Source organism: Callionymus lyra, chromosome 19, assembly GCF_982586985.1.
Source record: "Callionymus lyra chromosome 19, fCalLyr1.hap1.1, whole genome shotgun sequence".
In the NCBI taxonomy this organism is placed as follows: domain Eukaryota; kingdom Metazoa; phylum Chordata; class Actinopteri; order Syngnathiformes; family Callionymidae; genus Callionymus; species Callionymus lyra.
This window is the reverse complement of record NC_141836.1, coordinates 10,921,076-10,942,021: the sequence shown is the minus strand read 5'-3', so window position 1 is coordinate 10,942,021 and position 20,946 is coordinate 10,921,076. Positions and strand designations below refer to the sequence as shown.

The 20,946-nt window shown below is 36.1% G+C and overlaps 2 protein-coding genes across 3 annotated transcripts; both read left to right on the top strand.

Moving 5' to 3' along the window:
- The first annotated feature begins 771 nt into the window (after positions 1-771).
- LOC148059474 (tyrosine-protein phosphatase non-receptor type 7-like) lies at positions 772-11,900 on the top strand. 2 transcript variants are annotated; one of them, XR_015709480.1, is made up of 13 exons: positions 772-852; positions 1,123-1,173; positions 5,535-5,620; positions 6,247-6,393; positions 6,615-6,795; positions 6,864-6,948; positions 7,017-7,096; positions 9,467-9,604; positions 10,472-10,624; positions 10,689-10,864; positions 11,264-11,372; positions 11,505-11,592; positions 11,668-11,713. XR_015709480.1 is itself a non-coding variant. In XM_087782313.1 (13 exons), exons 4-13 carry the CDS (start codon positions 6,293-6,295, stop codon positions 11,761-11,763), a joined length of 1,212 nt encoding a protein of 403 aa, XP_087638439.1. In that variant the 5' UTR covers positions 772-852; positions 1,123-1,173; positions 5,535-5,620; positions 6,247-6,292; the 3' UTR covers positions 11,764-11,900. The 2 variants fall into 2 exon arrangements, 1 of the variants encoding a protein (XP_087638439.1); XM_087782313.1 differs by having other exon boundaries at positions 11,259-11,372; positions 11,668-11,900.
- Positions 11,901-12,720: 820 nt separating this feature from the next.
- On the top strand, positions 12,721-19,667 carry LOC148059473 (ADP-ribosylation factor-like protein 8A). Its single transcript, XM_087782310.1, has 7 exons — positions 12,721-13,132; positions 14,919-14,999; positions 15,922-15,995; positions 16,086-16,179; positions 16,303-16,370; positions 16,489-16,559; positions 17,751-19,667. Exons 1-7 carry the CDS (start codon positions 13,010-13,012, stop codon positions 17,801-17,803), a joined length of 564 nt encoding a protein of 187 aa, XP_087638436.1. The 5' UTR covers positions 12,721-13,009; the 3' UTR covers positions 17,804-19,667.
- The last annotated feature ends 1,279 nt before the right edge of the window (positions 19,668-20,946 follow it).

Sequence of the window (20,946 nt, the reverse complement as noted above, 5' to 3'; positions counted from 1 at the left end):
TCGACATGTTTAGAGTTTTTATATGTAAACATGTATTGTTTGTTTCATCCTAGTGAAGTCAAACCAGATAGAAACAGCAAAAAGAAGGAAAAACGTGTCACGAAACTGACAAACACATCCAGGAATCATCTCAAATGTGTCCCACGCCGAGCATCAAACCCTCTGAACCGGTTCTCCGGTGGACCACTGAGCTCCTCGCCTCGACTCTCCTGCAAAATGACTTCTTTTTTTTTAATTCCCTCTAAACGGCTTCGTCCTAATAACGAATCTGGAAAAAAAGAGCTGTTTTGACGTGAAACTGCATGTTGTTAAGTGCACAATAACCAGGCGTCCCTCGACGCTGTCATTACCTCCTCTGACAGAGAAGATGAGTGCTCTCATCAACGCCGCCGTCTCTCCAGTTTTATTTCCACCGCCGCGACGATAACTCGTTCGCCTTCACCCCAGTAGGATTGTTCATTTCACCACTGCGGGGGGAAACAATGGAGTCATCTGCATATTGTTGCTGCTGGCACATCCATCTGCACTGGTGGTCTGAGGGGGACCAGTAACCTTGGACGAGGGGAATAGAAAGTATATGTGTGTGTGTGTGTGTGTGTGTGGGGGTGTGTGTGTGTGTGTGTGTGTGTGTGTGTGTGTGTGTGTGTGTGTGTGTGTGTGTGTGTGTGTGTGTGTGTGTGTGTGTGTGTGTGTGTGTGTGTGTGTGTGTGTGTGTGTGTGTGTGTGAGCTCAAAAAAAAGTGTGTGTGGAAACGAGAGAGTGGGTGGTGCAGGGAAGGAAGTGGTGGCGAAGGTAGAAGTACAGACGGATGACAAAGAACAGCAGAAACAGAAGAAGGAGGACGCAAAACGGGCAAGTTTTAAAGTATTAATTTTAAATTGTTTTAAAGTTAAATGAATTAGTACTTTATATTGTGTGGCCCCTTTTAAAGCCGGCAATTATTTTTTATTGCTAATAAACAGCCTTTTTTCTAACTATATTAAACTCATTTTGGTGTATTTCTCTCTTTTGGTACAATGTATTTTATTTTACCTTTTACACTATTGATTGACTTTATTTTATGTATTTTTCTTTGTTGAATTACCTCTTAACTAATCTACAGAATTGTTGTTTTTTGCACAGAATTCTCGTCTTTTTCCGAACAGAAGGGAATCCACCTGCTGCAGCTGCACGGTTTGTTGAAACACACTTTTCACTGGTTTGCTGCTTCGCTGTATTCATGCTTTTGTTTTAAAGACTTTTTGAGTGATTTGAATGACCGTTGCAGTTAAGATAAGTTATTCTAGAGCAGAGATGCCAAATAGTTAGAAGGTGTGATACTTATGGTTATATAAGGAGGCCCCCGGGAGCCAAGAATGAAAAGATCTTGAGAAGAGGTTTTGCTGAAAACTTCTCTACTTCTCAATATTGAATATTTTTTTAAATTGTCAAGATCTTTCTTAACTTCTCAATATCTTTCTAAACTTCTCAAGATCTTTTTTAACTTCTCAAGATCTTTCTTAACTTCTCAAGATCTTTCAAAACTTCTCAAGATCTTTTTTGACTTCTTAAGATCTTTTTTAACTTCTCAAGATCTATTTTAACTTCTTAAGATCATTTTAACTTCTCAAGATCCTTCTTGACTTCTCTAGATCTCTTTAAACTTCTCAAGATCTTTTTATCTTCTCAAGATCTTTTTTAACTTCTTAAGAACTTTTTTAACTTCTCAAGATCTTTTTTTTGCTTCTCAAGAACCTGTTTTATTTCTCAAGATCTTTTTAACTTCTCAAGATCTTTTTTAACTTTTCAAGATATTTCTTAACTTCTCAAGATCTCTTTAAACTTCTCAAGATCCTTCTTGACTTCTCTAGATCTCTTTAAACTTCTCAAGATCTTTCTTACCTTTCCTGATCTTTTTTAAACTTCTTAAGATCTTTTTATCTTCTCAAGATCTTTTTTGACTTCTTAAGATCTTTTTTTAACTTCTCAAGATCTATTTTAACTTCTTAAGATCTTTTTAACTTCCCAAGATCCTTCTTAACTTATCAAGATCTCTTTAAACTTCTCAAGATCTTTCTTACCTTTCCTGATCTATTTTAAACTTCTTAAGATCTTTTTATCTTCTCAAGATCTTTTTTAACTTCTTAAGATCTTTTTTAACTTCTGCAGATCTATTTTAACTTCTTAAGATCTTTTTAACTTCTCAAGATCCTTCTTAACTTCTCAAGATCTCTTTAAACTTCTAAAGATCTTTCTTACCTTTCCTGATCTATTTTAAACTTCTTAAGATCTTTTTATCTTCTCAAGATCTTTTTTAACTTCTTAAGAACTTTTTTTAACTTCTCAAGATCTATTTTAACTTCTTAAGATCTTTTTAACTTCTCAAGATCCTTCTTAACTACTCAAGATCTCTTTAAACTTCTCAAGATCTTTCTTACCTTTCCTGATCTATTTTAAACTTCTTAAGATCTTTTTATCTTCTCAAGATCTTTTTTAACTGCTTAAGAACTTTTTAACTTCTCAAGATCTATTTTAACTTCTTAAGATCTTTTTAACTTCTCAAGATCCTTCTTAACTTCTCAAGATCTCTTTAAACTTCTCAAGATCTTTCTTACCTTTCCTGATCTATTTTAAACTTCTTAAGATCTTTTTATCTTCTCAAGATCTTTTTTAACTGCTTGAGATCTTTTTAACTTCTCAAGATCCTTCTTAACTTCTCAAGATCTCTTTAAACTTCTCAAGATCTTTCTTAACTTCTCAAGATCCTTCTTAACTTCTCAAGATCTTTTTTAACTTCTCAAAATCTTTTTAACTTCTCAAGATCTTTTTTTTAATCTTCTCAAGATATTTCCCAACTTCTCAAGATCTGTTTCAACTTCTCAAGAATCTGCTTTACTTCTCAAGACAATGTTTAAGTTCTTGAGATATTTTTATTTCCTTATTATCCCAGAATATTTCAAATGCATCAAAAGCTATAATTTCTCTGTACCATGGGTAGTGTCGTGAGGTGGAGTTGGCGTGGAACTTAAACTGAGAATGAAAACCTGGTTAATTTTTTTCAATCCAAATCGGAGTGAAGCTGAAGTTGGGAGGAGGTCATGGGTCCAGCCCGAGTCAAGGTATCATAACAGTAGAAGAGTCCCCGACAGTTTTCACAAAAAAAACCGCTGGATTCTCTCATCAGTAGTTGCCATAGAGAGAGTTTTTGCCACTGGGTAAGTGGAAGTTTGTGACGCTAATGTGAGAACGAGAGTGTTTTCTATTGTGGACAGAAAGCACAATGTGGAGGTGTGAGGTTGAGTCAGCGCTCATTAACCAGGTAGATGTTTTTAGACCGTTCCTCTGTGTGTGTGTGTGTGTGTGTGTGTGTGTGTGTGTGTGTGTGTGTGTGTGTGTGTGTGTGTGTGTGTGTGTGTGTGTGTGTGTGTGTGTGTGTGTGTGTGTGTGTGTGTGTGTGTGTGTGTGTGTGTGTGTGATCGAACATGCATGATTCATGAGCAGTTGTTGCTGGTGTTTTTAGTAATCGACGCCCCGAGCATCTCTCTCTCTTTCCCTCTTTTTCATTATCTGTCCATCTCTTCATTCACTCTGTGACTCAGTTGAATGAGTCTCTCTGCCCCTGAACGCATCATCTCAGAAGCAGCAGGAAAACAGCGGGACATGTCTAATCCTGCTGTTTCTTCCCTCGTTCTTTTACACGTCGCCGGGTTTGTCTTTTTCCTTACTATCACTTTCGCGCTCCCTTCATCACGGCTGCGTGTCTTTTCTTGTCTCACCTCCGTCACTTTGTCAGTTTGCTTCGGAGCGTCTGGTGAGAAACTAGGAGAGCAGCTTCTCCGGAAAACTTATTGATCATGACGGTTGGTTTTTAGAAGAGCAGGTAAGTCTGATCACATGTTGGCGTTTCGTTGTCCTTCCTGTCGCCGTCGATGAATGTTTTATTTCTCTTCCGACTATCAACTCGTTTGTCGTTTTCCTGGAAATGTTACAGAAATGACAATTTATTTTGTTCTAGTATTGACTTGTAAGATGAGCCAACAGGTGTTACACTAACTACAGTGTGGTATGAGGGCCACATGTGGCCCTTTCTTTGTAGTTATGTGCCCATTGATTTAGAAAACTTTACAATTTTTGCTTGAGCGATTATGTTTACTTTTCCCTTTTGTGTTTTAATTACAATGTTATTAATAATAGTTTCACTTTTTTGTGATAAGGTATAAAAAAAACAACCCAAAGAACAACATCATTTGTATCATATTAACCTGTTTTATTTAACCATGTGTTATCTCCGGGTCAAGGTGACCCGAAGGCCCGAAAAAATCAAATGTGTTTGTGGTATCCCTTGTGTTGCCTTTTCTTTATGATGAACCACCTCCCTGGCTTCAATAAATACATATGCAGCGTCGGAGGTCGTTCGCCTTAAACAAAAGGCAAAACAAGGTATACCACAAACACATTTGTATTTTCGGGCCTGCGGGTCACCTTGACCCAGAGATAACACCTTTTGTTTACCGGTAGCCCTCAAGTGCAAAACAAATGTGCAACTTTTGAAAATAAATTACCATTTCCCGAAACAAATTTAGAATTTCTTGAAATTTAGATTTTACATTTTTTTCAGGAAGTAGTAATTTTCAGAATTTCGTCACTTTGTAAATTTCCTGAAACTAATTTACATTTTCTTGATATTGTACAATTATTTTAAAAGTTTATACATTTGTTTCAAAGTTTGTAAATTTGTTTCTGGGCATTGTAATAATGTTTAATTTTCTTCAGATTTTTTTAAATTTTTTTTATTTAAGGTCGTAAACTTTATAGAGTTTGTAAATTTATTTCAGGAAATACTAAATTCGTTTCAAAGTTTGTAAATATGTTTCAGGAAAATGTACATTTGTTTGTACATTTATTTGAGAAAATTGTAATTTTGAGTTTATTTAACTTAATTTAATTTAAGCAGGGGATGGTTTTATTTAATTATAAAATATTATTGTTACAGAATCTTAACACATTTTAATAAATACTTGGATTATTCATTATTCTTACTTATTGCCTGAAATAACGATCGAATGTGTCAAGGCCCGGGGGCCAAATCTGGCCCTCTTAGTCATTATACGTGGCCCATTGGACCGTTGTCTCAAAATAAAAGCACTTGAATGTTCTTGTTTATATAGGAAGATATAAATATTATGTTTCAGATAAGATAAGGAACATATATTTTAGATGTTACCAAGTATTTCTAAAGAAAGAGAAAAAACAGAGATGGTTATTAAGGTTCGAGCCAACGATGGATTTAACTTGATTTAATGTTTTCTCTGTCAAATATCAGCAGAACCGTCGGTCACCTCTGATCACAGTCGCTCGTGCCAAACTCGATGGCTGCGTGTTTGTGTGTGTGTGTGTGTGTGTGTGTGTGTGTGTGTGTGTCAGTGTGCGGGGGCGTGAGCTGACTTCCTGCTGTGAGGAAACTCTCTTCCGATGGAGACACTTGTGTGAACGTTTTTCAGATCCAAACATGATGTGGAAACTCATAGATTCTTCTCCCTTCACTCCTCCGGCAGCGAAGCCCCGTGACTTGATCTGATAACAGCGAGGAAGAGGATTAGGATTCATCCTAAAACAATTTGACGGGAATTGACAAACTCTGGTGAGTCACGCTTTTATTTACGAAGACCAGAACTTTAATCAACTTTCATTTGTATTAGGATTTAAAGTCATATACAGTCATATCTTTAGTTTATTGTTAATGTTTGATCATGAGGTACAAATAAAGTTTGTACAAATATAACGATAAAAAGAAAATGTCTCGTAAAAGTTTAATTTAAGATCTGATATCTAGACCTTTTCTGTATTTTCTTGATAACTTACATCAATATCTATGGTATGTCTGGATGTTCTGTTCTATGTTAGTCTTTGTATCCTTTGTCTTTGTTATTTTTCTTTGATTTATGTTCTTTATCTTAGACTTAGATTGTATCATCTTGTTCTTTCTCTTTATTTCTCTTTGTTCGTGTTGAAACAACAGTGGTCTTTGTAAATATTTATTTAACTATTTTTTTTTCAGTAAAATATCGATTCTATTGTGATTTGATTGAGAAATAGTCAATCACGACCAATCTAGCAAAAAGATAAGCAAACAAGACAATAAAAAAAAGTGGAATTATTCACTTTACTGATCCAAAAATTAAATTAAATCGACAAAAACGGCGAGTCTTATTTCAGGTGCAGGACAAGGATGGTAAAAAGTCTCACTGAAGACCTTCTCTTTTGCAGATTGTGCTACGATGACCCGCTGACTCGTGAGGAACACGCAAACAAAATGGCGGCAATGAGGTCCAATTCTCCGATCGCCGAGGACCCCATCACACCCCCTCCTATGACCACACCCCCCCGCAAAGCTTCGGTTCGCCTGCAGGAGAGGCGAGTACGACTCGATTTCACGGTCAAGAAGATATTTCAGTCAAAATATGTTTAAAACACATGTTTATGGTCTATTTTTGGCGCATTTTGTGATTGAGTGAGGCCCCCTGCTGGCGGACTTTAAAACAGGTGGTAGATCAATGTCAAACTCAGGGGTCCAGGGGCCAAATTCCGCCTGTTTTGTCAGTCTTTTTCTTACTAAATCCCTGCCTCGGTTACAGGCGAGGCTCAAATCTTTCGTTGCTCCTGGACGTGAGCGGTTTGGGGGCGGAGCCAGTGTGCTCCGTGTCCACCCCGAAAGAGGTGTGGCTTCAGCTCCTCCACACCTCCTCTCGCCCCCTCACGCACCCCCTCCTGCAGGAGGCGGCCTCGGACACGGCCACGCTGAACGTGGAATACCAGGTACGACCGAGACTCGTGTTCAAAAAGAATATCGCTGTGACGTCAATTTTCTTTTCCTTCACGACAAGAAAATCCCGCCCAACTTCGTGAGCACGGCCGAGCTGGACGTTCCGGGTCACACCATCAAAGACAGATACAAAACCATCTTGCCCAGTGAGTCACGTTTTTAAGCCACACGGACGCCATCATGTGCTTGATTCTTCTCGTCGTCGTCGTCTTAGACCCTGAGAGTCGGGTGGTACTGGGGAATCTGGAGGAGGAGGCGGGGCCAGACCGATACATCAACGCTAACTACATCCGGGTCAGAAGCTCATTTTTTATATCACTTCTGTTGATAGTAGATGCATGCATGGGACTAAGTGGGCGTGTCATGCGAGTAAGTGGGCGTGTCATGCGAGTAGGTGGGCGTGTCATTCGAGTAAGTAAGTCAGAAAGTAAGTAAATTATATTTGTAAATTATAACGCTAACTACATCCGGGTCAGAAACTCATTTTTTACATCACTTTTGTTGATAGTAGACGCATAAATGCGAGTAAGTGGGCGTGTCATGGGAGGAAGTAAGTGAGAAAGTAAGTAAATTATATTTGTGAATTATAACGCTAACTACATCCGGGTCAGAAGCTCATTTTTTATATCACTTTTGTTGATAGTAGACGCATACATGCGACTAAGTGGGCATGTCATGCGAGTAAGTGGGCGTGTCATGGGAGGAAGTGGGCGTGTCATGGGAGGAAGTAAGTAAATTATATTTATATAGCGCTTTTCTAGACCAGGGTCACAAAACGCTTTAACAATCAAAACAAAACTCAATAAAATATATACTTTAAAGATCAAGATAACACTGAGAACAAGAGTTTCAGAAATTCAAGGAAAAGCCTGAACAAATAAAAACAGGAAACAGTTTCTAGTCAGTTTTCTGCAGTGTTGAACTAGAGAGCGTGAGCGTGTCATGGGAGTCAGTGGGCTGCTAAGAAGAATTTTAACTGAATTTCTCAGTTGGTGATTTAGTGTCAAGGACATGACTCCATGGAGGTGTCCAAACGCCAGTCAATAGGTGTCCAAACGTAATTCAAAAGGAGTCAAGCTCATCTGCGTGGACATTCAAAGGTGATGGGTTCAAGCCCCGGCAAACTTCGCCATCCAATCACTTGTCTATGTTTGTTCCGTGTTGAGGCATTATTTATATACAGTAATATCATTAGAGGTAGAAATATGAGGACTACTTTACAAAATAACTACGGTTTAAATCAGAAATGGGCAAAGTCACATACGTACCCTTGTACTATATTTGTGTGGCCCACATTAAGGTCGAAAATCATGTAGAAACTAACTATTGTTTTATTTGTTTTATTAATAGTTAAACGACTTTGGTTCTCCAATTTTTTCATCGTATTTATTGCCCCTCAAAAATATCGTAAATATTTGTATCCTTTTCTTTGTGATTGATCTATGCTCTTTATATATATATATATATATATATATATATATATATATATATATATATATATATATAGGGAAATTGCTTTTCCATTTCACAGCAGATGATAGTTTTATAAAAACAAGAACAAAGAGCAAATAAAAAAACAAAGTGTAAAGAATGACAGAGTGCAAATATATATATATATATATATATATATATATATATATATATATATATATAAAACAAGAACAAAGAGCAAATAAAAAAACAAAGTGTAAAGAATGACAGAGTGCAAAGTGTAAAGAATGACAGAGTGCAAATATATATATATATTATATATATATATATATATATATATATATTTGCACTCTGTCATTCTTTACACTTTGTTTTTTTATTTGCTCTTTGTTCTTGTTTTTATAAAACTATCATCTGCTGTGAAATGGAAAAGCAATTTCCCTAAGAAGATCTCCAGAGGGATTAATAAAGTCTATTTAATCTAATCTAATTTGTATTTAGAGAATAGGTTTTATATGAGATTTTCAGTTGTTTAAAGTACTTACTTACTTACAATAAATTATCATTTTAGAATATATATCTTGCTATTATTCGATTTTATTAGATTTAATTTTTACCCTTATATTATGGGTTTTTGTTCTTTTATTTTTTTGCTTGATGATCCTTCACAACAATCACTGTATAAAATGTTTCAACTTCATTTCCCACCACTTGTCTAAATTGACAAACTTGTAAAAATACAACGGTGTCACTGCTTTATCTCTGCTGATATGGTTCATCCTGTGATCCGCGGCGGTGAGAAAAACATGTTTCCTCTTACTATTTATCTGATTGTGTTCGACAACTTTGTCATCGGCGTGGGCGTCTTCTCCTTTGTGTGCTCGCGCGCGGTGGACATATAGATGTGTGTCCGTGTCAGCTGACGAACACCAACTCAGATAAACACTTGCTTGAAAGAGTAAGAGTCTGACAGTCAGGAAAACCACAGTGAAGGAGGAAGTGACACGTCCTTGACTCACTTACCCGCCACTACCCGGAGCCCGAATCCTCTCGCTGCCCACGCAGCCGGAGCTCTCTTCAGGCCTTTTAAAAAAAAAAAAATCAACAATATTAACATCATAGTCAACAACTACATCAGGCTGAAACGCTCAATTGTATGATTTCCAAATAATAAAAAAAGATGAATCTGTTGCACTTTCTGTTATAAAGATTAGATGTTTTCTGGTCCCTCAGGGCTACAGAGGGACCCAGAAGACTTTCATAGCGACCCAGGGGCCAATGCTGCACACGGTCGGGGATTTTTGGGACATGGTGTGGCAGGAACGGAGCAACATCATCGTCATGGTTACAAGACTGAAGGAGAACAATGAGGTGGGGAAATTGTGTTTTGCTTAACCGAGGAGTTTATGTGTTTTGTCTGTGGGTCGGCAAGAGATACAAATTTAAAAGAATTAAAATATATATAAGCGTTAAAGTGAAATATAATAACTTAATTTTGTACTTTTATAAACTATATATAACACGTTACGTTTTTTTGACTTGTCTTTTCCTTTGTTTATTAAAAAGCTTAATTCAAGTATTCATCATCTTTGAGTATGTTTGACCCTGAAAAATAAATTGAGATATTTTCATGCATGCATACTTTTTGTTCGTCTTGTCATGGATTATTAAACAAGGTGACCAAGGAACGGAAGACATAACAATGCAGTACCAGAAAATACCCCAAAAAAGGGACAATTTTAAAGCAACAGTTTGTCAGGAAGTCGACAAGATGGCGGCAAGTCCAAAGAATCCTTTCTCAAAAATGTAAATCCAATACAGAGTCTCTTTCCTAGTCCACACATGGTCTACTGGTCCATGCAAAAGTGAAAAAATTAAATTAAAAACTCTTCAAAGGCGGAGTTTCTAAAAAATAACAGTCGTGATAAACCTGCCTGGAATTTCAAAAGTCCAAGAACAAACGGGTCATCGAACAACTGGAGGTACAAAGAGGTACCAGGTAGAACTTAGCAGTGAGCCGAAGATGGTCTGCAGAAAATACAGCGTTTAAGTAGGTCTGTAATGATCGCCAAATTGCTGACAGCCGTCAGTCTCATAGATAAACACCCAAAACTGTCAAGGACATCAAAAGGGGAGGACAGGAAGTGCAGGACAGGAAGTACCAAAGCAAAATAAAATGATTTAGGTGGAGACGTATGTTTCTCAAGTCAATATTTTTGATTTTCTCTTCTGATCTAGAAATGTGAGATTTACTGGCCACACAGCAGAAGGAAGGTCCAAGAAGATTTAGACAATGAAGAGGAAACGTCCAAACACTTTGGTCGCTTCCTGCTCAAAGTCAAAGACAGTCAAGACAAAGATGGTTTCACAGTCACCGACTTGGACGTCCAGGTAATCACTTCACTGTATAGCCGTCGTAGATTTTTCTGTGTTAAAGTTTTATGAACGTTTCCAGCTATGTGGGGAGCGTCGACTGATCAGACATTACTGGTTCACCTCATGGCCCGACCACCATATCCCACAATGCACTGCTCCATTGTTACGACTGATAAAAGAGGTGACCGAGTATCGCCTCCAAAACAACCACACCGACTCGGATGTTATCCCTGGGCCGATCACTGTCCACTGCAGGTTGGTCATCAGCATTAAGCTGATTCGTTGAGTCACAAGTTGTGTTCTTTTTTATTAAATTGTGTTTATCTCACAAATACTCGTTAGAATGTTATTTAATATAGGGGTGTTAACGTTTACATTTTTGTGTAGTTGAGTGTTGTAACTGTCTTTAGTTACAGTTAAGGTTACACACAGTTGTCTCCATTCAACCACCTCTTAATCTCATTACAGCAAAGCCCTTCCAGTAGTAAGTTCCAAATTGTTTATTCTTGTAGACCTACTCCAAGTACATAATTATCAAATCAAAATCCAAAACGTCCCTGATCTACGAGTTCTAAGTATTTCGCCGCACAAAATGAATATTCAGAATCGTAACTAAAAATACAATATTTTGTCCTTATATTTCCTTCAGTGCAGGTATCGGCAGGACCGGCTGTTTTATCGCAGGCAGTATTTGTTCTCAGCAGCTCAGAGAAACGGGTCAGGTTGACATTTTGGAGACTGTGTGTCAGCTGCGACTCGACAGGTACGTGAGGGAAAAAAATAAAAGCCTTTTTTTGTTCCTCTCGTGTTCATTCAGGATCCACAAGTGTCTCATTCGTCTCTCGTCACAAATGTCATACATTTTTTGGGGAGTAATTGGTCTCATCCTGTGCAGGGGTGGGATGATCCAAACCACGGAGCAGTACCAGTTCCTCTACACACTCATGGCTCAGCACAGTTCCCAGTTACAAAGTGATGAGCAGGTATTTATTAAAACAACACTTGTTTATTTTTTCATACAAGGAGAAGACTCAACAAAGTATTTTGTCTTTGTCCAGATCGAGAACCGAGACAAGATGAAAGTCCAGCAGGATTCAGATGATCAAGTCAGATTAAAACTTCAGCGCCTCAGGCTGGGAAACACATCCAACTAAAAGGAATGATGATCCTCGAGTGAAACTGGACTTAAAAAAAAATGTTATTGTTATTTGTTTCCATGTGTTTCTACTGTAATGTAAACAGGAACGACTAAACGTGCCACACGACTCAATTAAAACAAATTACATTTCTATTTTTTTTTCTCTGTTTGTCGACCTGAACCATCTTTCCCTCACAGCAAGTTAGAGACGCTTATTTACCTGGAAAACGATCTCCATCCTGGTCAAGAGATTTTACCTGTTGACCCAAATGTGGACTTTAAAAGACAATATTCTATAATCCTTTATCTCAAAAAGACTATGTTAACTGCTGTGAGGTGAAGAATTAAGGTGTCTTTCTCTTAATTTTCATTATTTTATAATGCATTTGTTCAAATTAGGGATATTAACATTAACAGCTTAAATGTTCATGTATTGGAATTGAAAATAAAAAATATTGGCTAGTTTTTGTTGGTATAGAAAAATCTAGAGCTAAATACGCTTTAAATAAATGTATTTTTCTATTATTATGTGGTTTTCTTGCGTCTGTAAGAAAAAGTTAAATGTTTCCATTTTTAAATGGCATTTCAAGACATATTAAAAGCGGTTTATATTCATTTTTTTCGGGAGTAAAGAAGAAACTTCAAAACGCAAGTTTAAACGCTACCACCCATAGACAGCAGGGGGCGATGTTTCTATTCAACAATAAGCAACGTGATTCTCGCCGTCTTCTCTTTGCTCTCGCTCTCGTTGGCGTTTTCCGTAAACCCCACCCAAACCGGAAATAAGGTTTGACACTTCGCTTATAATTTAAGCAAAACGTTTATAATGCGAATAAGTAAGTGCACAATAGCATATACTTAAATATAGTGAATAATTGTTCGTGTACTTTATGTTTTCTGTGAATATTTCGTCGTGATAGCGCAGCAGTTGTTTTCGATTCGGAGTTTATTTTGAAGGGTTTTCCCGGAAGTGCTAAAGGAGATTTGACGTCGCTGGATGGTGAAGGCGTAGCTAGTAAACATCTAAAAAAAAAAACCCAGAGATAACACCGCTGACACTATCGCTTGACGGCACCGATCGACGACGACTGTTCCACGGCTTGCGTCGAGAGTGTCTCGGTCTCTCTCCGGTCTCCCGGGACTGTCACGGGCTCGTAAAGAAACCCAAGCACACAAGTCCGAGGCGGCTACTAGCATAGCTAGCATTAGCAGCCGGAGCTAGCTTCTTTTTTTTTTATTAGCGTTAGCATCCGACGACAGCCATGATCGCGCTGATCAACAAACTGCTGGACTGGTTCAAGGCGCTCTTCTGGAAGGAGGAGATGGAGCTGACCCTGGTGGGCCTCCAGTACTCCGGGAAAACCACCTTCGTCAACGTGATCGCGGTGAGTTTTTCTTTTTTTAGGGGGTGCTCCAGATGTTAGCATCTGGCCGCGTCTATTGTTACACAGCGGTCAAGTGATCGCTCGGATGACGAGGTCAGCTGACTTTATGACATACGAAAGCACTTTTTTTTTTAAACAATTGTTACTTAAATCTCCATCTATCAGCGAATCGATTACTCGGATCGATACATGTTTTCTATCGTCTTTCTTGTGTAGATTTCCGGGTCCTGTGGCCGGATTTAGATCCACATTATAAGACGAGATCGGTTTTATGTTCGGTCCAACAGTTCGTCTGGAAAAGTGGGTCGACTCTCCTCCCGGACAGAGTGACCTTCCTTTCCTTCCTTTTTTTTTGTTTATCTCCTTCGAGATGAAGTCACTCCTTTTCCTGCGAGAACAGCTGACATCATGTTTCACATTCACTATTGGAAATCCATGACATTGATGTTCTTCTCTTGGATGATTTTCACTTCTCAAAGTGTGACAGTTTTCCCCCTTTTAGTGACTTATTATTTCATATAGTGTCCTGGTTTTCATGTCTTGTATTTGTCTGAAACGACTCACCCATCAATGGTTATTAAATCATTATTAATATTTCGTTTATTTATGTTCTTACTGCCTTTTTCATTGATTTTCAGGAACTCCTGTGTTGTTCTCTGTATTATCTTGACCTTTAAAGTATATATTTTATTGAGTATTGTTTTGATTGTTTAAGCGCTTTGTGACCCTGGTCTGGAAAAGTGCTATATAAATAAAAATTACTTACTTACTTTCTGTACTTGGAACAATAATAAATGTGTTCTATTACCTTTGTGTTTCAAAACACTTCTTTGTGTAGGTGTGTGTAGAAAATAATGTGGCGATACGTATCACAATACAATACTTAAAATCAAAAGAGTGTTTAACTAGCTTTTAGTTTTAAAACTCATATCACGTACAACACGGAGGTGTTGTCATTACGGACGGTTTTAGCGTTTCCAAATTCTTCCATTGCAGAATTCGGTTCAGTTATCTGGTATTACCTGAAAGTATATTTATTAAATAAATGTTTGTGATCTTTAAAAGTGCCTGTGTCTGTCTCCGTAATAATGTTTTGGCTAGAATATGGCAATACAATACAGAGGAAACAGGCACGATATATCGTGATACTGTAGTAACAAGGATTTATTTGTATTATTGTCGAGTACTTGACTCTGGTGTTGCATAATTTACAGACCACATGATTCTTCACAAAGTCATAACTGCCTTAATTTTTTTTAAACCAAAATATTTCCAAACACCAGCTTTAAAAGCCCTTGGAGTCGATTGTATCCTCTCGTCCTCAGTCTTCACCAGGATCCCACAGGATTTCTTTGTTCCTTTAGCTATTGAGGACGTAACCAAAAATTAAAACGATGCTCTACATTTCAATTGGAATTTAACATGCAAAAATGTCAAAGTATAAAAAATATGCTTTAAATAAAATATAGTTTCAAAGCATAAAAAACAACATTATCAATACAGTGCTTTTTAATATTGCAATGTTTTAGTGTATTTATATTTTCTTACAAAGATTATCTTGATATATTGTTTATAAAAGTTTCATTTTAATTGTACGTATTCTTTCTCCAGCTGTAGGACATTATCAATCAATCCACAAACACATAATAAAGATAATTATTGGTTGGTTTAAGGTGATATTACTTTGTTTTTTATTGGAAGAAGATCATGGTTTTGTTTTTTTTGTGGGAGTTCCTCTTCAGTCAAACATGACTCACGTGTGCGTTGTTGTACTTGTATCTTCCAGTCCGGCCAGTTCAGCGAAGACATGATTCCAACAGTTGGATTCAACATGAGGAAGATCACCAAAGGCAACGTCACCATCAAGGTCAGAACTAGTTTCTCTTTTCCTGATGCTCTTCCTGATGATCATCTGACTCTGTGTAGTGTGTGTGTGTGTCTGTGTGTGTGATGATTGAGTGACCAACAATGGCTGTAAATGAATCAGCCGTCTCGTGTCTTATCTTGTTTAAAATGAAAGTGGATTCAAAAGTGATTTGTTTACGTCGCAGGATTCAATCAATGGTTGATTCGTGGAGATAATATGATGCTGTCGGTTCTTTAAACACAGGGGTTTGGAACTCGCAACCCCCACAGTTTAGAGAGGACAATTTTTGAGGAAAGATAATAATAATTGGAACAAATGGAACCCAATTAATTCAATTAAATAGTAACATTTTACTTTTTAAATTAGTAGATGAACGTTTATGCGTGCAGTCCGTTCTTTCACTTTTTTGAATCAAGTTATTTTTTATTTTAGTTTCTTTTTTTTCCTTTTCCTTACAACTTAATTTTTACGATATTTTATCACACATATGGACTACAAACTTGGAATAATAATATAAACAAGAGATAATAATAATTAAAGTAAATAAATTAAAACTGAACACATTAAAAAAACATTAAATAAACAAATCAACCTGTGGATATTTTAGTCTTAAATTTACCTATACCATATTTTACTCTTATAAATACACTGTTTCCTCTACAATGTTTGGTTTATATATTTTCTCCAGTTTTTTGTTTAATACATTTCAAAGAAATATTAACTGAGTTATCTTTATTTTCTGCTGCTCTTAGTCAGTTTTAAGTTGATGTGAAATGATAAAGAACTTCCTGTTCTAACGAAATGGAAAGCAGTTGTATGTATTTTAAAGTATGTTTATTTAAAATAAAAACTGTGTCACAAAGGATGTACTTCACTCTCTTCTCACTGTTTACCATAACAAAATGTATGTATTCACGTCTAGTTGTGGGATATCGGCGGCCAGCCTCGCTTCAGAAGCATGTGGGAACGTTACTGTCGAGGAGTCAGCGCCATTGTGTAAGTCCTGGTTCACATCCTGTTACTGAGATGTATATTTAACAAGAAATTAAACATGTTTTTAAACAACCATTTTGTTGTTGTTGTCAGTTACATGGTGGACGCAGCAGACCCGGAAAAGATCGAAGCCTCTAAAAACGAACTTCACAACCTGCTGGACAAACCACAGCTGCAGGGAATTCCAGTGAGTTCTCGGAATATTTGTCCAGAATATAGAAATATTAATTGACTATTGTGTACAATTTAGAACGAGAAACGTATTTTGTAGCTGTTGAAAAAAACCCTAAACTGACTGACTGTGTCTTAGGTGTTGGTTTTGGGGAACAAGAGAGACTTACCAGGAGCGTTGGATGAGAAAGAGCTCATAGAGAGAATGTAAGTACAGGCTTTTAAACACTTTTGTTCATTAAAATAAATTATGCTAATGGTTTTGCTTCAATGCGAAGGTATCCAGTATATTCTATTGATTTTGCGTCTTTTTATTTTTACTCAGGAATCTGTCAGCCATTCAAGACAGAGAGATCTGCTGCTACTCCATCTCCTGCAAGGAGAAAGACAACATCGGTACGACACACACACACACTTTCACACACACTCCTTTGAACCTTCTCTAATGTAGCAACTGAGCTCTTACCATTATTTATGTAATATTCTTAAATAAATATAACAATAATGTAAGGGTAATAAGTAGTATTGGCCACAATCTGGTGTTATGATGCATATCATGAAACAAGCGCCACAATGCGATATATTAACAAGTATATATTTGAAGTATTGTCGAGTACTTTACTCTATTGTTGCAGAATTTACAGACCACATGACTCTTGATGAAGTTGTAACTGCTTTCATTTGTTTTGAAACCAAAATATGTTCAAACATCAGCTTTAAAAGCTACTAGACTCCACAGTATCCTCTCGTCCTCAGTCATCACCAGGAAAAATTAACAAATTATGTAAATATTTCGTTGTGAATTTAAAAAAGAAGAAAAATTTTTTTAATTTTATTTACATTTTTTTAAATGTAAACCATACCTTTTGTTTAATAAAAAGATAAAATATGTTTCAAAGCAAAAAGGGAAAAATTGTCGGTATTGTGAAGAAAGATGTTTACAATATTTTAGTGTATCGATCTTTTCTCACATCTTTAATTCCAAGTATATATTTTTGTAGTATTGTCGAGTACTTGACTGTTGGATTTACAGACCACATGACTCTTGACAAAGTCGTAACTACTTTAATTTGTTTTGAAACCAAAATATGTCCAAACATCAGCTTTAAAAGAGTCGACTGTATCCTCTCGTCCTTAGTCATCACCAGGATCCCGCGGGCTCTTATTGTTCCTTTTTCTGCGGAGGACATAATGCTGTCATCTAGTGGCCGAAAGTTTAATCGCAACACATAAGTGAACAAATTACATAAATGTTTCCATGTTAATTGTGAATAATAAAAATTAATCGAATTTTACTATTTAATATACACTTTTTAAAATATAAACCATTAAAAAAAAGGCAATAAAAAATATATATATTTGAAAGTATAAATCGCTAAAGTGCTGTTGAATATTGATACGATATCGTGTCAAAACCTTTAATTATAACCATATTTTCAATTGATTTGTAGCTTTTATTTCCTGGCCGCTACAACAAGTAGTTACACCCTTGATACGTGGCACCACTCTGACAACACACTGTCAACACACTTTCAACACACTGACACACCACACTTTCAACACACTGACACCACACTGTCTCTGCAGACATCACTCTTCAGTGGTTGATCCAACACTCCCGGACCAAGAGGAGTTCCTGAGAACAGATGAAACCCCCCAGTTAACGGAGCAGTCCGTGTCACATGATCAACCCTCCCCACTTCCCAACCAACCCCCTCCTACCCCCCTCTCTACACACACCCCTTTTTATTTAACCCTCGCGACCCTCCACAAACATCAACTTTCTTTCCTGACGCTGTCGTCTCTACCTCGAGATGCACTGACGCCACCTTGAGGCTGTCGGTGGCACGTTCATCGAAACGTTTCCCAAAAAAAAAGGAGGGATGAAGATTAGCTGTTAATCCCAGCGTCGCTTAATCCGTCTCTCGAGCTTCAAAACGTTGTGGAAAAGCATGTCTTTGAGCAGATTTAAGGGTAGAAAACGAGACGATGTAAAGATTAAAAGGATCCGACGCGTCAGTGCATCGTCACATGTCCGCATCGTCGTAGCTTTTATTGATGAACGTGTGAAAGTCGAAGCCTTTTGTAAATCTATGGAAGTGTTTCGGTGCCGAGTATTGAACGGTTGGGTTTTAAATGTTGAAACTTCTTCTTTTTTTTTTCTTCAATTATTTAATAATTTAATTATCATAATTTCTATAATGAAACGTTGACATTGTTTACTTAAATAATCTGTATATTTAAGGGTTGAATTTGATTTTAATTAAATTAAAATAAAATAAAAACTAAATGAAATATTTGTTTTACACATAGAGTTTGATATTTACATTTAAATTGCATTCAAATATTTCTTCTTAATTCAATATTTTTTTTAATTTGTAGCCTTTTAAATTCAGTTTAAAAACGCATTTAAAAGGGTACATATAAAAAAAATACTTTCATTTTTTATTATTTGAATAAAACTATCAAGCTCTGTGTGGAAAATGAGAATTAATTTATAAAATATTATAAATGTATTATTTATTTATATTATAAATATATGTAAAGGAATTCAACCTTTAAATTGACAAATTATTAAATTAAATATATATATATATAAAAAAAACTAATCTTTTAATATAGAAATGATTTAATTTAATTATTTAAAATTTATTAAATTCCTAAAAAAATTAAATATTAATATAAGTTCTGTTTAAAGTTTCAATATTAAGGAATCAATTCAAGCGTTCAATATTCCGACGGCGCCGATATACTTCCATATAAATCAACTCAACCGTCAGCCATGTTGACTTTTAACCACTCTTGAAAATCACTGGAAAAAAAGGTGCCATTATTATTAGACTCTCTTCCTCCGCCATCCAAATGCCTTCATCGACTCCTCCCTCCTTCATTCACCTTTATACTAACCTATCCCTCCCCCTCTTACCTCCCTCCTCTTTTCTTTGACTTCTGTCTCTCTGTCCTCGCTCACCCTGCCGTGGAGCGAGGGATGAAATCTTTTTATTGCACTGTTCATTTCCTTTTTGGTATTGTAAGATATAATTAATGACAATAATGTTAATAATCTCATGTCGAGAGTCGAGGAGGCGGTACTAGAACTGGAGGTTCATGTTTCTGTGTATATGTAATAAGCTTTTGTTTTATATTTCTTCTTCTTCTTTTTTTTTTTTATCAATGTTTCTGGCATCATAAGACTTCTCTCGACGTGTAACCAGTTCAGTGTTTTTTTTGTTGTTTTTTTTCTGCTGGACGGCGCCCGCTGATTGGACCGGAGCCGTCACGTGATGTCATTTTTTTACGCCGGAATTAATTTCGCTGATTCTTTTTTTCCGACTATCCAATCAGAGCATGAATTCTTTATTCATTTTAATCTCGGCAAACAAATTCACTTTGGGGAAAGGAAAAAAAAAACAACAACTTGTATGGATTTTTCATCAAAACTGGATATGTTTAGGCCTAAATAAAGATTAAGAACTATTTATTGTTCATCCCAAAAAAACCAAACAGTTCTTTGTCTTATTAAACTCACTTTCACGTATGATTTTTCTCACAAGACACTTTAATGTAGTTTATGCAGATGCCAACATGTCAAGTGCAATGTTTTTCTTTCTAATTTAAATCGATTTAAATAACCTTTTTTTTTTTTAAATTCATCGCCTATGATTCGCGTGCCTTTTGTTTGCTTCGTGTAAATTCTTTGCTGATGGTCCGATGAAGGTAAAAATGAGTTAAAAGTGGTGTAAACTGAAAAAAAAAATCAACTTTATGTTGCGAGAAGTGAACTTGTCTAGCGATAAAGTAATCAAGTATTGAGTTTCGGGAAGAGACGATCACCAGCAGACGTTCCCACTCGAAATAACGACGTTACTTTGGGATCAATCGCATCCACAAATGTGCTTTTTAATCACGATCGAGCGATTTGATTATTGAAGAAAAGGTCGAGTCGTGAGTAGAAATAACTTGTCATTCTTTATGTTATTATATCTAAACGATGTACTGTAACCTTCGGTGAGTGTCATTACTTCAAGTGCATGAATAAAAATGATGGGAAGAAAAAAAAAACCAAGTCGGTAACTTTGATCTGATGATTTGTTTTAGTCGTGGTTTCATCGTCGGATTCTTTAACCAGTGATGAGAGAAGTTTGTCAGGTTTTTAGTCGTTTTATTTTTTGACACAAATGTGGCCCCAGTTTGAATATTTAGACATTGGTTTGTTGCTGTTACAAATGTTTTGTTTTATTCAGAGATTACTATCTGTATTTTCAATTGTGCAGGTTAATATACATCATATATGAATTTAATATATTTAAAATTCTTCTTCTTCTTTAAGATGTTTTATTTTTGCTTAATGTCGTTTCCGTACATTTGTTTTAATTAAATTTATATAAATGAGCTTAATGGACAGCAGGTGGCGGTAGCGTTTAACTTTACGGTTTCAGTTCTGCTTCTGTAGAAGTGGATTTATTTGTTTATTCACTAAAACAACGCTTCAATAAAATGAAAAGAAAATCGTTTTAATGAATTTTTTTATTTTTTTATTTCAGAAAGTTTAAAGGAAAACGCATTTCCATTAAAACAAAACGGTTTCTTTAATAAAATTAAGTGAAAAACATTTAAAAATTAAATAATGAAAAGTTGCAAATTAATTTTATTCTTTAAAAAATAAATGCAAAAAATGTTTTTGTTTATTTTCAAAGCTGCTTCTATCAACGCATATTATCTTAGAAAAAAACAACTTTATTATTTAATCACAAAAGTTGCTTCAATCAATTTAATTAAAACT